The 15,735-nt window shown below is 37.6% G+C and overlaps 1 protein-coding gene across 1 annotated transcript in view; it reads right to left on the bottom strand.

Annotated features, from left to right (window-relative positions):
- Nucleotides 1-15,735, bottom strand: part of GPR158 (G protein-coupled receptor 158) — a 436,580-nt gene that overhangs the window by 15,623 nt on the left and 405,222 nt on the right. Inside the window, 1 exon segment of the mRNA XM_025930720.2 lies at nt 14,695-14,933. Coding sequence (XP_025786505.2) covers nt 14,695-14,933 — 239 coding nt within the window.

The raw sequence follows: 15,735 nt of genomic DNA on the forward strand, positions 1-15,735 counted from the left end.
TCCCAATTATTCAGTATGTTGGCCACTGGCCATGTGCTATAAATGTTCTTTCCAGCCGAGTTCTACTGGATCAGGAAAAGCAAATCAAGAAATGCTGAGGTCTTCATGTAGCACTTTCCTTCCTAACTCTTGTATTTCTTTTCTTTTCTTTTTTTTTTTTTTAAGTTTATTCATTTATTTTGAGAGAGAGAGAGGAAAAAAAAGAGAAAGTCTGGGTTGGGGAGGGACCGAAAGGGAGAGAAAATCCCTAGCAGGCTCTGCATGGTAATCGCAGAGCCTGACATAGGGCATGATCTCACAAACTGAGATTATGACCTGAGCTGAAATCAAGAGGCAGATACTTAACCAATGGAGCCACCCAGTGGCCCCCTAACTTGTATTTCTGTCCATAGTACTGCTATTGCCTCTTTACCCACGTTGGAAATCTCAGCTGCCTTTCTTTGGTACATTGAGTTGTTTTTCATAGGGACCGTTCCTCCCAGTGCCTACAGTGACTACCCTTTAAGTGCCTATCATATTGCTCTTTATTTGTTACAGTTATTTTTCAACTGCCCCATCTAAACCTGGCTTCATCCTGTGTTCATTCATTCTTTATTTTCTGAAACTCCACTTTGATCACATCAGGATTTGTCCAAATCCCTGGCACTCCACTTGGGTTAGCTGATTCACATTTCCATTATAAAATTCACTCATACTCACTTTGGACCTTGGAAATAATTCTTGCCCCAAAAGGAAGACTACAAGGGATTCATGTCTGGGCAGACATGTCCTCACATTTAAGCCTTTCTTGCTACCCAGTCTTCATGTTAGTTGCTCACTTTGCTTGGCCTTATTCTTTTGTGCTTGTATATTTCTCACCCCTGATTTATCTAGTTGTTAACCCCTCAGGTCAGGCTTTTGTGAGGTACTGCATGCATCGTCATTCAGATATCTCTAGTGGCTTACTATTATTTTACGAAGGCTTGGTCCTGACATTCCTAGCTCCCTGTGACTTCATGCTATACATCCAACATGACCTTCCAATACTCCCTAGCATGAACTCTGAGCTGGCCCAGGAAGACTCATTGTCCTCTGACCACTTCAAAGATTCTTCTTGCTTCTGAGTCTTTGTTTATGCTATTGCTCACACCAAGAATTTCTTCTCACCCACATTTTCCAATCTTATCCAGTTTTTCAACGTCCAATTCAGGCCCCACCTCCATCACAAAGCCGCCTGAATTGATTCTACCTTGCACTGAATTTTCCTTCCTCTAATCTCTTATGGGTTTTAACTATCGATACTGCACAATGCAGAGAATAATGCCACAGGATATATAATTGAGAGAAAATTATTTGTGGAGTCATGTTAATCACTCCCTTCTTTAGCCCCAAATAGTTATGACCTTCAGGAAAAGAAGCAAGTCTTATTTATTTATTTACTTACTTTTTAAATTCAAGTATAATTAACATCCAGGGTTATATAAATTTCAGGTGCGCAATCTAATGATTCAACAAGGAATGGAGGCTTTCAAAGATTTTTTCTGCCTTTGCCCACATAGACAGCAACAGTATGGAGCATACATAGATAAGATTCAATAAATATTTGCTGAATTGAAAGAATATAAATGATATCACTTTCATGTTATTAGAGATGTAGACTTTCTGTTACCTTGTCACTCCCTCTAACACTGCAGGGATTACAGACATGTAAAGGTCATACCGGCATTATTATTAATAGTGCTAACTGCTGTTTACTGATGGGCCACGACGTGTATGGTAATGTGCTTGCCACTTAGGAATAATGAATCCAGAAATATTGTTAAACAACCAGCAGCACAGAAGTATGCTGAAATGGAAGGATTTCCACGTAGCAGAAACTATCTCCTTCTGAAGACACCACCTCCTGCCACTTGTTGCAGTCTTTTTACACAATGTTATCTTGAGGATTAAAAAAAGGAAAACAGGTTAATTAGGGTGCTGTAATGTATAATTATATTTAAATTATTATTTTTTTTTTAAATTTTTTTTTCAACGTTTTAATTTATTTTTGGGACAGAGAGAGACAGAGCATGAACGGGGGAGGGGCAGAGAGAGAGGGAGACACAGAATCGGAAACAGGCTCCAGGCTCTGAGCCATCAGCCCAGAGCCTGACGCGGGGCTCGAACTCACGGACCGCGAGATCGTGACCTGGCTGAAGTCGGACGCTTAACTGACTGCGCCACCCAGGCGCCCCTATTTAAAAATAAGAGATAAAGTAAGATTCCTCCCAACAGCTAAGCTTAACATTAAAATCATTTCATTAGCAATATCAAACAATATGCTCTGGCTGAAAAACAATTTATTATTCAAAGTACCAATTAAACTAAATGTGATATATAAAAGTTGTGCTTGGGAAAAAAAAATCAGTTTCATATAATTAACTTCAAACTAACACTGCAATTAGGAAAGAAAATATGCAGATGTTACCAAATTTTGCAGTGTTATTACGTGGGAGTTGAAATATGTGTTGTGCTTCTGCTTTAGAAAATAATTTCTGCTGTTAAATGATTTTGATGGGAGGCATGAGTACAGTTAGAGAGGGAATTGCATTTATATTCAAAGACCCAAGTGGAGCTTTCAGAAAACTGAGGTATTTTGCTTTTTAATCTATAAGGGATACCAGTTTGAAAGTGAGCTACCATAGCCTTTAAAAAATTTATATATGATAGTGAAAGCGATTTCAAGTTATCTTTCCAAAGGGCTGGGTCAAGCAAAGTGAGAATTAGTATCAGTTCTTTGACACTGAAGACGCCTGGGCTCTGTGATCTCAGAACACCCACGATGGCTGAGAGGAAAATAACTTCAGAGTACAAATGTCTCTCAAGCTGTGGTTCCCTGCTTTGCTGTGCTGCAAAGGCATTTTTGTCTTAGTAACATTTTATGCTTCTTAGCCCCTTTAAAATTATTTTTATGTGGCACAAGTAAATATATAAATGACACATTTAGGTTGAATTTTCCAAGAATTTCTGTTTTTTTAAAAGAATTTTTTAAATGCTTATTTATTTTTGAGAGAGAGAGAGAGAGAGCAAGGAAGCATACGCAAGTGGGGGAGGGGCAGAGAGAGAGGGAGAGACAGAATCCCAAGCTCGCTCTGCGCTGTCACCGCAGAGCCTGATGCAGGCTCACGAACCGTGAGATCGTGACCTGAGCCGAAATCAAGAATCAGAAGCTTCATCAACTGAGCCACCCAGGTGCCCCTCTAAGTATTTCTTTTAATGTCCTCCTCTGTTTTCCTCTAAGTCCTTCACTTTCAAAGTTTTCTGGTTTTGTGCATGCAATAACATGGTAGGCAGCACAGAAGTTATCATGAAATAGGAAAACAATAATGCTTGAGAGTAACTCAAGTTCCAGTGTTCTAGGCCTCAACTGGCATACAGGAGCCTTGATATTTGGGAGGCTTAGTTGCCTTTTCTTTTTAAAATAAGAACAGTTGCGAGAGTTACAATGCTGAAAACAATGAGAATGATACTCTTGATAGAATTTTAAAGCTAGAAGTGACTTTATTAGACCATGGAGTCTGGGGGTGCTGTTTGGAGTGTGTACGTGGCTGCAAAGATGGGTGGTTGGTGAACTGCTGTGATTCTGCTTGCCTGAAGTCCCTTCATTGAGCTTTGGGACAGAGACTGAAGCAGTAGAATGTGGGTGCTGCAGTACGTTTCACAAGGAGGACAGTGGAGGCAGGAATATCTGCTCCTTCCTTGGCTCTCTGGAAACAGTGAGCCACAGGGATGGGCAGCGCTGGGCTGCAGAACATGCCTGTGGAGAACCCTGTTGTATCCCTGTTGCCATCCCTGTGGTCACAGCAAAGTAGGGCCTGGAACACAGGCTCCTTAGTTCCTGACCAGTGTTCTCTAAATGACATCCTTGGGCTGAGATGAGGATGCTCTTACTAACTCTATTCTTTGATCTATTATTAACAGAGGCATAGACAAAACCTTGGGAAATATTTTTTTTCATCTTATTGAAGAAAACAAATATTTTCCCAAGCAACAATTGTTTGCACTTTAAATAATTACTATGCTAATTAGGAAAAGCTAGTAATTCCATTCGGAATTACTTTTTGTCCCCTGAGTCTGACTTTGTAGCTAACATCTGTTGAACGTGCCAGGCACTGTACTAAATGCCTTTTGTACATTATCCACATGTATGAAGGCTTTATTGCAGGCTGGGCAAAATGTTGAATGTCCCAGTTTCCAGCTTGGATCACAGATACCGTGTCGTAATACTAAGGAATACGATGGTTAATCATATGAACTATGTAGTGATTTGATTATTCCTCTCTTACACTCACTGCTAAGGAGTTCTCCAAGGCAAGCACTGCTGTGAATGGTCACACATTTGCAGGTTGGCTTTTCTTTATTGCTTCCTTTCATACATCTCTAGAACTTGGATCAAGTTTTTCACCATCTCCACTGCATCTTGAGTGGGAAAGTTAGAGAAGGCATATATTTTACCCCCTCTGTCTCTGGCACGTACATTTAAAGTTCTTAAGGTTTGATATGGGGTGATAGAAATTTAGTGAAATTCAGAAGCTCCAGAGTCTATGGACACACATTAAAAGATCATGAACGTAGGAAGAGCTCATAAAGATAAGATAAGATTGGGGAACTTTCAGGGCACAGGGTCAATGTCACAAGGCACAGGGTCAATGTCAGGACAGCAAGTTGTGTCTTCTAGTAGTGTTTCTTCCATTTCCCTCTCCCTGTCATTTACATGTGTGTTGTTTGAAGAGGGAGCTGCAGTCAGGATTATGTGTTACCTTTAAGAACTACATTTAGAGGCACCTAGGTGGCTCAGTCGGTTAGGCTTCTGCCCTCAGCTCAGGTCATGATCTCATGGTTGGGGGTGGTAGTTCGAGCCCTGTGTCCCCTGTTTCAGGCTCAGAGCCTGGAGCCTGCTTCAGATTCTGTGCCTCCCTCTCTCTCTGCCCCTCCCTGCTTATGCGCTCTCTCTCTCCCCCTCTCTCTCTCAAAAATAAATAAAACATTAAAACAATTTAAAAACTATGTTTAAAATTGTCAACCTTTTTTAAAGACTGACAGCATCGACAATTATTTACCTTTGTTTGGGCTACATCCCTATATTCGCACATACTTTTTTAAGGGCTAGGTTGAGTGGTTTTAGGATGATTGTGTGTGTGGGAGGGGGGGGCTATATTTCTGTTTATATTCTATCTTTGTGAAAATTATTTTACTTCTTTGAGATGTAGTTTTTTATATGATGTTAAAGGGGAAAGAGAATAAAACAATTTATTTTATACCTTAGTTTTATACTTACAGTGCCATTATCTCTTCCGGAAGTTAAAGAAATTAAATTCCTTGTTCAATTTCTAGCTTATAAAATCTTTTGAAGATAATTTTGCTGAGTTAGGCTTGGCTCAGGACATTACTTGACCACTGAGTGGGGGACTCACATGGTCATTACAAATCTGCCTTTTTCTTGGCCTAAAGGTCTTTTTCTTATTTAATTTATCCCACAGTTTCCACTACTTTGGGGAATGGGTCTCAGTGAGTTGAAACTGAAAAACCCACCAACCTTTCTACTCCTACATATTCTAATCTCAGAGGAAATGGTGGTACCAGGCTCTTCTTGATTACTGCAGAGATCGGAATGGGTTGAGCTGTAAGAATACAGGGAAACTTGCAGTCCATAGGGATTAACAGCTTGTTATTTAAACTGTGATAGTCCTCTCAATACAAGGAAAAGATCTGCCAAAATCTTCTTGACAACTGAGTTTAATCTATAGGATATTCTGTTCAAGCAACTAAAGACAGCCTTTTTTTTTTCCTTCTTAATGTTGCTTCCTCCCTTGAAAGTTCCAGAGCTCCCTGGGAGCTGAAACCCCTGAGAAGAAATTATGACCACCACGGATATCTTAGATACTCTTGCTCCCTGGCCTTTAGGAGCTGTCCCAAGAGAATCCCCAGCCCTAACCTCAAATCTCCTAAATTTCCAAAAAGAAAAGTAGCACTGTAAGGATAAAATTAAGATAGAAAATAATTTGTCCTGTTAGCCCTGTAGCATCATATAAATAAATACTCCTCAAAGACGTAACAGACTTTTCAGAAGACGTGGTATACAGATAAACAAGAAAATACCCCCCACTTCACTCTTTCTAAAAACAGTCAAGCAAGACCCTCCAAAAGCATGTGTGAGTTTCTAGCAATGCAGCCCAAGCCAAGGCAAATAAATTGTCTCTGTGGTCAGGCTTTTATCCTTTGATTGAAAATTAAAAATACATTTTTAAAGTGGTAACAAGTGATGCAGTGTGGATGAAGACATATGGTACATTAGACTAAAAGAAGATGTATGTAAATGAACCTACATCATGAACATTAATCTAAGTCAGATGAAGAGGAAGTCTAATCTATTTTCTCCCACACTCATTAAATGGTGTTTATATCACATTTCACCTGTCATAAGATAGACTAATCTTCTACGGTAATTAAGTATTTACATCCTCAGAAACAATGACTATTTTAGAATTTCCCTATATAACTCAGTAAGAGAGTTACTGTATTCTTCTTGGTTGCTTCTAAACATTGGCATATGACTAAGTAAATGACTGGACACATTGTTTTGTGTGTTTAAGATATCATACTAGGAAGGAAGAGAAAAAGAAGAGGATGTCAGTAAAGAAGAGAGTAAAGATTGTGTTTCCTGTAGTGAAAACATTCCATGTGGAATTCATGGAAATGAATTAGAACTTTTGAACAGTGGAATAATGAATATTGGGATTACTTTAGAACCACCAAATATTTAAAAATTCCCAAATGAAATGGGAACCCAAGCTCAACATGCCTGTTTGATTATTGCTTAGGTTTTTCTCTATGTCTTTCTTTCAAACTTGGTGAATAAAAGATACAGCAAGGGATGCCAAGCTCTAAGAAGTTTCCAAAACCACAAGATACCTCATGCACTGGTGGACTTTTCACAACTATGAAGACATGGACAAAGATCTTAATTTATAAAAGAGTCCTTATCAGGGAATAGTTATTAAATCATATAAATGTGGTTGAGAAGAGTTAAGCCATAACGGTGATATAGAAAGATACAGAGAATAACAGAAGGTAAACAGAAACCTGGATATAATTTTTTTGTATATATTCTTGTGCTTGATTAAGGAAGGCGGCAAAATAGCTTTATTCTCAATTACATCTTTTAAATCACATTAGATTATCATCACCTAACTTCTAGAAGAAACCAAGGAAACATTTCAGTGCTTGCCTAGATCTGAACTAAAGCTTGATGCTGAGATTTAGCCATGGAATAGAAGTTCCACATGTCTGTGACATTACCATCTATCAGTCACCCTTTTACAGCCTTGTTTCTTGTAGGTAAGGTATATGTCTGCTCACTTATTCTAATTTGTTTTGGTCATTGGTACTGTTTATCTTCAGTCTATGTTCTGAATGTGTAGTCAGATACTGACTGCTAACCAATGAAAGAATGAACTCCACTATATCACCACCTCTATTAAATTTATGTATTCCATGGGGTGCCTGGGTGGCTCAGTTGGTTGGGTATCCGACTTCAGCTCAGGTCACCATCTCGTGGTTTGTGAGCTCAAGCCCTGCATTGGGCTCTGTGCTGAGAGCTCAGTGCCTAGAACCTGCTTCAGATTTTGTGTCTCCCTCTCTCTCTGCCCCTTACCTGCTCGCACTCTGTCTCTCTGTCTCTCTCTCACAAAAATAAATAAACATTAAAAAAATTTAAAAATAAAAAAATTAAAGAAATTATGTATTCCAAACTTGGAAGCCCCATGTTGGAGGACTCTGCCTGCCAGCACTAAATCCAGGTGAAAAAGTATGGTCTTCCTTACTCTAGAGGTGACCTTATAAAGATAATTCAGGCATGAGAAGTTAATTCTACTCGTGTTAGTTTGTACCAACAAATTAGGAAACTCATAGGGTAAAAGAATTTTAACTTTTTAGCCATGAAAAATTTAGTTGCTATTGTGCAAAATCTTGACAAGGCACAACTGACTAGCAACTTACTAAATAGGGCAAATAGATTTAGAAAAAAAAATCTGAGAATCCTACTACCAACATTTTTAGGATATTTATTTGCTGCCTCCATTAATTTAGAAGAATGTTTCTCAGTCCCAACTCCCTTACCCTTTACATAGAATAGTGGAGTAATAAAAATTTTTTATCAATAGCATATCAGTTTTATTCTACTTCAGTATTTATAAGTGAATTATGTAATGTTTAAAAATATATATAATTTTGTTTTGCCATGTCAAATTTGTACCAATCTCTTATTTTGACTGTTGGACAAGTCAGAGGTAGAATTTTATAAAAAGGGCTCAGGGCTGTCGATTTAGTTTGTATAACTTGCTCAAAAATACCTCCCAAATTTGAACATACCATTAAGGGAATATGGGGACCATTGTGTAACTGCTGGATTTTTAGCTTTATCATGTTTCCTCACACTGTTCTAATCCTGACCATAGAAAATACTACAAGATAAAGGGAGCTGAGCTCATTCTTTATTCTTTCAGCAAATATTTATCAAGAGCTGACAAATACTTTGTTAGGTGTCAGGGATATAGTGAGAACAATCCAGTTGATGTTGCTGGGGAGTATTATAGCTACCAGCCTGGGAGAGAAAGGAGGGATGGGCAGATGTAAGCATATGAGCTGTAGATAATGTATTGAAACATACTCAGAAAATTCAAAGGGGTGAGTCACAGGATGATAAATAGTATAAGTTTTATAGTATTTTTTTATTATCGTTATAGATGATCTCCAAAGAGATATGGCAGTTAGTCTGATCCAGAAGTATTCTGGAACGTTCACATTTTGAAATTCATTTTCCACCAGATTAAAAAAAAATCACTAGGGTTACTGGAGGGGTTGTGAGAGGGGGGATGGGCTAAATGGGTAAGGAGCACTAAGGAATCTACTCCTGAAATCATTGTTGCACTATATGCTAACTAATTTGGATGTAAATTAACAAAAATAAAAAATAAAACATAAAATAAATCACTAAAAAGCTCCCAGACTTCTGGGCCTGGAAAACACCCTCACATTGCCCCATGTTCACCTGTCTTTTATAGTTGCAATGTTTACACTTCTATTTTATTTTTTTTAATTTAATTTATCTTCAGTAATCTCTTTGCCCAACGTGGGGCTCAAAATCCCCACCCTGAAATTAAGAGTCACATGCTTTACCGACTGAGCCAGCCAAGTGCCCCACACCTTTATTTGTTTTTCATGAAAGCTGACCTCACATTTTTTTTTGTATAGGACAAACATGATTATTAAGAATTATAAATAGATATAAATAACAATGGGATTCTGAAAGTCATCATTTCCCCCTTTCTATGTTTTCAAACAAAGAAACTCAAAGAAGAAACTGAGTCTCATAGAGGTTTGGAGATTTCGCAAGCAGTCTCTACACCTGTTTCCTCCTTCTGAAACCCTGTGGCAGGGACACCTGTCTGAGCAGTTCTGGAGATGCCCTATGCAGTGGGCAAATTCTTTAAATGTATGACCCATATTTCTACCTAGAGTTCTACTTCAGTGGGAAGACTAGTACTGCACTCTTTCAAATGGTTCCCTATTTTGTATTTTTAAAAATTAAATCCTTTTTGACAGGGAAAGCTAACCCAGAATGCATGTTTATAAATATATTAACTATTACTTTCTCTTTTTTTTCTAAATTGACTCCTGACATTGATGTAAGCGTACAGAGCTTCTGGATGAAAATTTTCCACAACCTCCAGGTAAAACCTATCTATTGCTTCTCCACAGCGTGTCCCTTATATAGAAACATTTCCATTTAGGAAATGGAATAATTTAGCTTTTAGTACAGGTTTCCTCTTGGCTGACTGAAGATATAAGAATTTACTCTTGAATAACAGTCTGAGTATAAAAAAAAAATCTAAGGGCAAACACGCTACTTATAGAAATATATAAAGAGAACTGCAAAGAAGCATCTGCTGCACATTAGAAAACATTAAATTAAAAGAGGTTAAATACAGAATATCTAGTGCTACATGCACTAGAAAGAAAAATCAAAGATGCACGAAAGATAAATAAATGGAACTGCTGTAGGGTAGTGTGAAAAAAAATCACAGCAACCACATGTCGCTGATTTTTTAAGACAGTCCTAATTTCAAATATTTGTTCCTGTTGTGAAACTATGTGTCTTGACTTTTCTTTAGAGAAACGTGTTGCTGGAGTTTTTGAAACTATGGTGTTCCAGTAGTTTGTAGGAACAAAACGATGCCTGAAGATAACAAAACAAACACCACCACCATTTGACTTCCTCTCATCTCATGGTCTCTGCACCCTATCACTAGTCTTTTATTTTCTGAGACCCTAATGCTACCATTTCACATCTGTGGGAGTATTAGTTTCACTAATGCCTGCCTCTCAAGTCTTGCTACTTTTATCTCACTGCTAAAGCCATGCCCCAGATCTTCCAATCATAATCTCTCCTCTTAGCGTCTCTCTCCTCACCTTCACGGAGACCTGCTTATCATCCAAAGAAATGCATTTCCAGCAGCAGCTATGGATCTGTATTTTTTTCTTGTACTCCCTACCCCGCAGTCCTCAGGAAAGTGAGCGCAGGGTCCTCCTTGCTCTCTGTGTATCCCCTTCTCTGGTGTTATCCAGAATTACTGTATTTAAAAAATGTCTACTTTTTCCATAGTTTCGTCCTTGCTAGCGGGAAAATTTGCCACCAGGTAAGCTGTCTCTCTGGAGGAAAGCAGAGTCTAGTGGCAGGAAAATACAATAAAAACAGCCCAAGAATCTAAAGAACTATCGCAGAGGGAGCAGTTAAATAGCCTGAGAGAACTCTGTGGTCAGAATGGAATTCTTTTTTTTTTTTTTTTTAAGATTATTTTGAGAAAGAGAGAATGTACGTGTCTGTACGTGAGTGGGGGAGGGGCAGAGAGAGAGACGGGGAGAGAATACCAAGCAGGGTCCACGCTCAGCACCGAGTCTGATGCAGGGCTATTAGAGCATGACCTGAGGCAAAATCAAGAGTTGGACGCTTAACTGACTGAGCCACCCAGGTGCCCCAGAAGGGAATCTTTTAATGAATGATTTGGGAGGTAGGGGAGTATCAGAAGACAGGAAAGTCATATAAAGTGAGAGAGGTCACTGGAGATAAGGGGGTTAATGTTGGATGAGGGGTTACTTTAGGTGATAAGAAGAAAAAAATAAGAATGGATAGAAGTACAGGAAGATCTATAGATATGTAGATAAGATTTGGAAACAACTGATGTCTAATTGCTCCTACTTACTTTTTTCAAGGAGGAGGCATCTAACAGAAAAGAAGTTTGAAGGTATGAAGAGGGAGTACAATATAAGACTTGAAATAATCACTGCAAACAATGTTCTAATGATTGATCAGGGAAACAGTATTATGGAATGCCCAGAACACAGCTGAGATAAGTGACATGTGTTTTAATATGTTCATCTGATTACTTCTTTGGAGTCAGTAGTTCTACACTTTAGAATAGCATCCAAATTACCCAGAAGGCTTGTGAAACACAGACTGCTGGGCCCCGCTATTCTTTTTTTTTTTTTTTTTTCAATATATGAAGTTTATGGTCAAATTGGTTTCCATACAACACCCAGTGCTCATCCCAAAAGGTGCCTTCATCAATACCCATCACCCACTCTCCCCTCCCTCCCACCCCCCATCAACCCTCAGTTTGTTCTCAGTTTTGAAGAGTCTCTTATGCTTTCACTCTCTCCCACTCTAACCTCTTTTTTTTTCCTTCCCCTCCCCCATGGGTTTCTATAAGTTTCTCAGGATCCACATAAGAGTGAAACCATATGGTATCTGTCTTTCTCTGTATGGCTTATTTCACTTAGCATCACACTCTCCAGTTCCATCCATGTTGCTACAAAGGGCCATATTTCATTCTTTCTCATTGCCACGTAGTACTCCATTGTGTATATAAACCACAATTTCTTTATCCATTCATCAGTTGATGGACATTTAGGCTCTTTCCATAATTTGGCTATTGTTGAGAGTGCTGCTCTAAACATTGGGGTACAAGTGCCCCTATGCATCAGTACTCCTGTATCCCTTGGGTAAATTCCTAGCAGTGCTATTGCTGGGTCATAGGGTAGGTCTATTTTTAATTTTTTGAGGAACCTCCACTCTGTTTTCCAGAGCGGCTGCACCAATTTGCATTCCCACCAACAGTGCAAGAGGGTTCCCGTTTCTCCACATCCTCTCCAGCATCTATAGTCTCCTGATTTGTTCATTTTTGGGTCCCGCTATTCCAGGGTCTGACAAGCAAGTCTGTAAATGGGCCCAAGAATGTGCATTTCCCAGGTGCTGTTGCTGCCATTGGTTTTGAGAGCATACTTTTGAGAGCCACTGCTCTTTCTCCATCTAATGATTAGGTAGAATCAAAACCCCTGAATTTGGTACATCTCTATATATCTATATATACCTTTAGGAGATATATCTATATCATCTATATCTATATCTATATCATCTATATCTATATCTATTATTTATAATCTATCTATGTATATCTATATATGCCTTTAGGAGATATTTATACATATCTCTCTCCTGAAGGCAATCTAGATTGACTTTATGGATTCATCATCACATCATATTCCTGGTTCTCCAAATTCATATAACAGGTTTTCAAGACTCACAATAAACTTACATATCCAGTATTAGTCACAATGTATTCCAACATAATCTTCTTTTCTAGTTGGGCACTTCCTTCATGTTTCATACAATTTCCATCCACCTTCACCACTATTCCTATCAAAGGGAATGTTCTCTGCACCACTTTACAATAACCTAAATATTACTCATGGCTCAAAGAACTTCTCTTTTATAAAAATTCCTGGGTTCTGGTCCAGACTGTTGTCCTCCTTTGTTGAACTACTATTGTAACAAGAGTCTTCACCACATAATTTTGTTTTTAATAACTTTTAACAATTTCCATTTATTTATACAAACTAATAGTAAGCTATTTGGTGAGAGGAATAAGGGTTTTATTCATTTTATGTCTCCTGCAAAACGTTCAACACAGTATCAGAGAAATTATAGATACCCAGTGGGTCTTATTTATTGTATGAAAATTTACTTATATATAACAAAGTTTATGGAAAATAAATTACAGATTGCTGTCAGCTATATATTCTTATTCACTCTATATAGACATCAAATATCATAAATATGATTTTCTTTAAAGTGTAAAAGAAATTTTTAAAAGGCCTTGAATACATGTCAAAACCAAGATGTACAAAATACAAAAAAAGGCTAGGTAAATAGGCCATGCTTTCTGCTTGTTTATTCCCTACAATGATGTATTTTGAGTATTATAAAACAGAAAAGAAATATAGTGGGCTTTTCTTCACAGTAATATGGGGAAATGATTTTTCCTAGTTTGGTTAACTTGGATTGAACAATATAAAATAATGTCAGAGATTTATGTTGAGTAGAAATCTTATATCTATATAACTTTTTAAATTTTCATATCCATATGAAAGTCAGAATCAGATTAGTTCTACGCTTTATCTTCTGACATTGATATATACTGATACGGATCTAATTATAATTTCCGATCTCTATTTTGATATTAATGAAAATAATGATGATTGGCTTTACATATTATCAATATAACCATTCTTTTATATACCCACATTGCTTTATTCATACAGATATCAGGCCCAGAAAATTTCTAAAATGTCTTGCCCAGAAAAATATTATTACATTTAAATTATAAACTAAATACATATTTTATTAATTAACTTCTGACAAAATACTAAATGTGAATATTCAACCAACAATCTCCAAGTCTGGGGAGACAGAAAATAGGAATTAAACTCATGTGTTTATTTTTTACATCTGCCAAATAAAATTAAGATTTGTCCTGTGGTTTACTGAGGGGAATGACAACAAAATAATAAAAATTCGTTTTCATTATTTTTTGTATCTTTAGAGGCCTAGCTTAAAATAGCCTAATGTTAACAGCAGAAAAATTCCTGCTGATTTCTCTTCCTCATTTTTCAAAAAACCAAGATGCCAGAGAAACCCGTGTTTCTGGCTTAAGCCTTTATGTGATTCTCCCGAGTTCTCTAGTTTCTAAGTCATCAAACTCTCACTAATCCCTAAAAAGCATGGCTTCATTTTTGTGTAATACTGGACCTCCAGAGAATTCCTAATAAATTGTCTTCAGATGAAAGATAGATTAATTAATCATTTTGCAAGGAAAATCTCTACACAGGGAGTACCCTGGATCCTAAGTCTGATATATCACAGGACCAAACCTATATAAAAAATTTCAGCATGTCTCCTTTTTTTTTCCCACCTAAAGAGATAAATCAAGGGAACAGCTACTGTTAATCTAATGGGAATACAGTGAGAAGGTGGAAAATAGAAACTCTCTGTGCAAAGAAGTTGCCTTTATTTGCTGCATTTCTCCTTCTAATTTCCTCAATTGCATTTTCTCAACAAAACTACAAAGCTACATAACTATGAAAAAAAGAATGGGAACTCAGAAAAAGTTTGCATTCCACATGTCATTATTGTCCTTTTCATAAAATTGCTTTACCAAAACCATATCAGGTGAAATTACTTTCAGTTTGGTAAAGGGGAGTGGTAAGGCGTCTACAGAAGTCTATTTTAATGCCACTGGAAAAAGGACAAGGCAAGCGCGCAAACAAGTGACCACATACCAACTGCTGTCATGTGATCCCAGCGCTCAGTGAGGCACATGTTGAAGATGAGGTGATCAGATGTTTGCCCTTGGCCAATAAGTGAAATCTGCCTCTCCAAATTCTGGCAAACAGACGAAGTCCAGCCAACAAGAAACCAAAATACTACCAGGAGCATTACTGCCAGCATCCTCATGACCCGTCCACCAGTCATATACGGAATCCGTTGGGCTGTTCGTGAAAGAAACACTTTCAAAACCCTGGAAAAGCAAAACATCAAAATGTGAAGGTAAGCTTAATAGTCAGAAAGTAAAACTCCACAATATTTTATTTTTCTAGGTGAAATTTAAACCCACCCACACCCTACTTATGCAGTTTTAACATGAAAAAACCTCAAAAACAGTATTGCTTATATTTTCACTTAATTTCATTCTAGTTTTTAATCTTTCAATAGCAAAACAGATATCCTACATTAGATGCCAGTGAGTCAACAGATTTGCAAAGGATGGAATTCTTTTGAGTATGTATTAATATTTCAAGGAAAATACTCAAGATCTTAAAAAAAAAAGATCCATAGGCAAACATTGCTCACACAGGGTTTCTAAGGGCTCAAAAATAGTCCTGGAAGTAAGTAGTTGGGTTTTACAATATTATACTAAGTCAAAAATTTCCTTAAATCAGTTTTTTTTAACAGCAGAATGTTACAAAAGTTATTTTCTGAAAATTATTCTAAATGACCTCTCTCTATAATTATTTCATTACATTACTAAAAATAATAATGAAGTGAATATGAAAACAATGAGAGAGGTATTTAAATAGGGTAACTGAATTAAGATCACCATATTAAAGAAGAGGATTGGGATGACATATAAGAAATGGATCTGGAGAAACTTAACACAAGACCATGGGGGAGCGGGAGGGGGAAATTTAAAAACAGAGAGGGAGGGAGGCAAACTGTAAGAGACTCTTAAATACAGAGAACAAACTGAGGGTTGATGGGGGTTGGGGGAGAGGGGAAAGTGGGTGATGGGTACTGAGGAGCGCACTTGTTGGGATGAGCAC

This window comes from Puma concolor, chromosome B4 (assembly GCF_028749965.1).
Source record: "Puma concolor isolate L17-30 chromosome B4, mPumCon1.1.hap2, whole genome shotgun sequence".
NCBI lineage: Eukaryota > Metazoa > Chordata > Mammalia > Carnivora > Felidae > Puma > Puma concolor.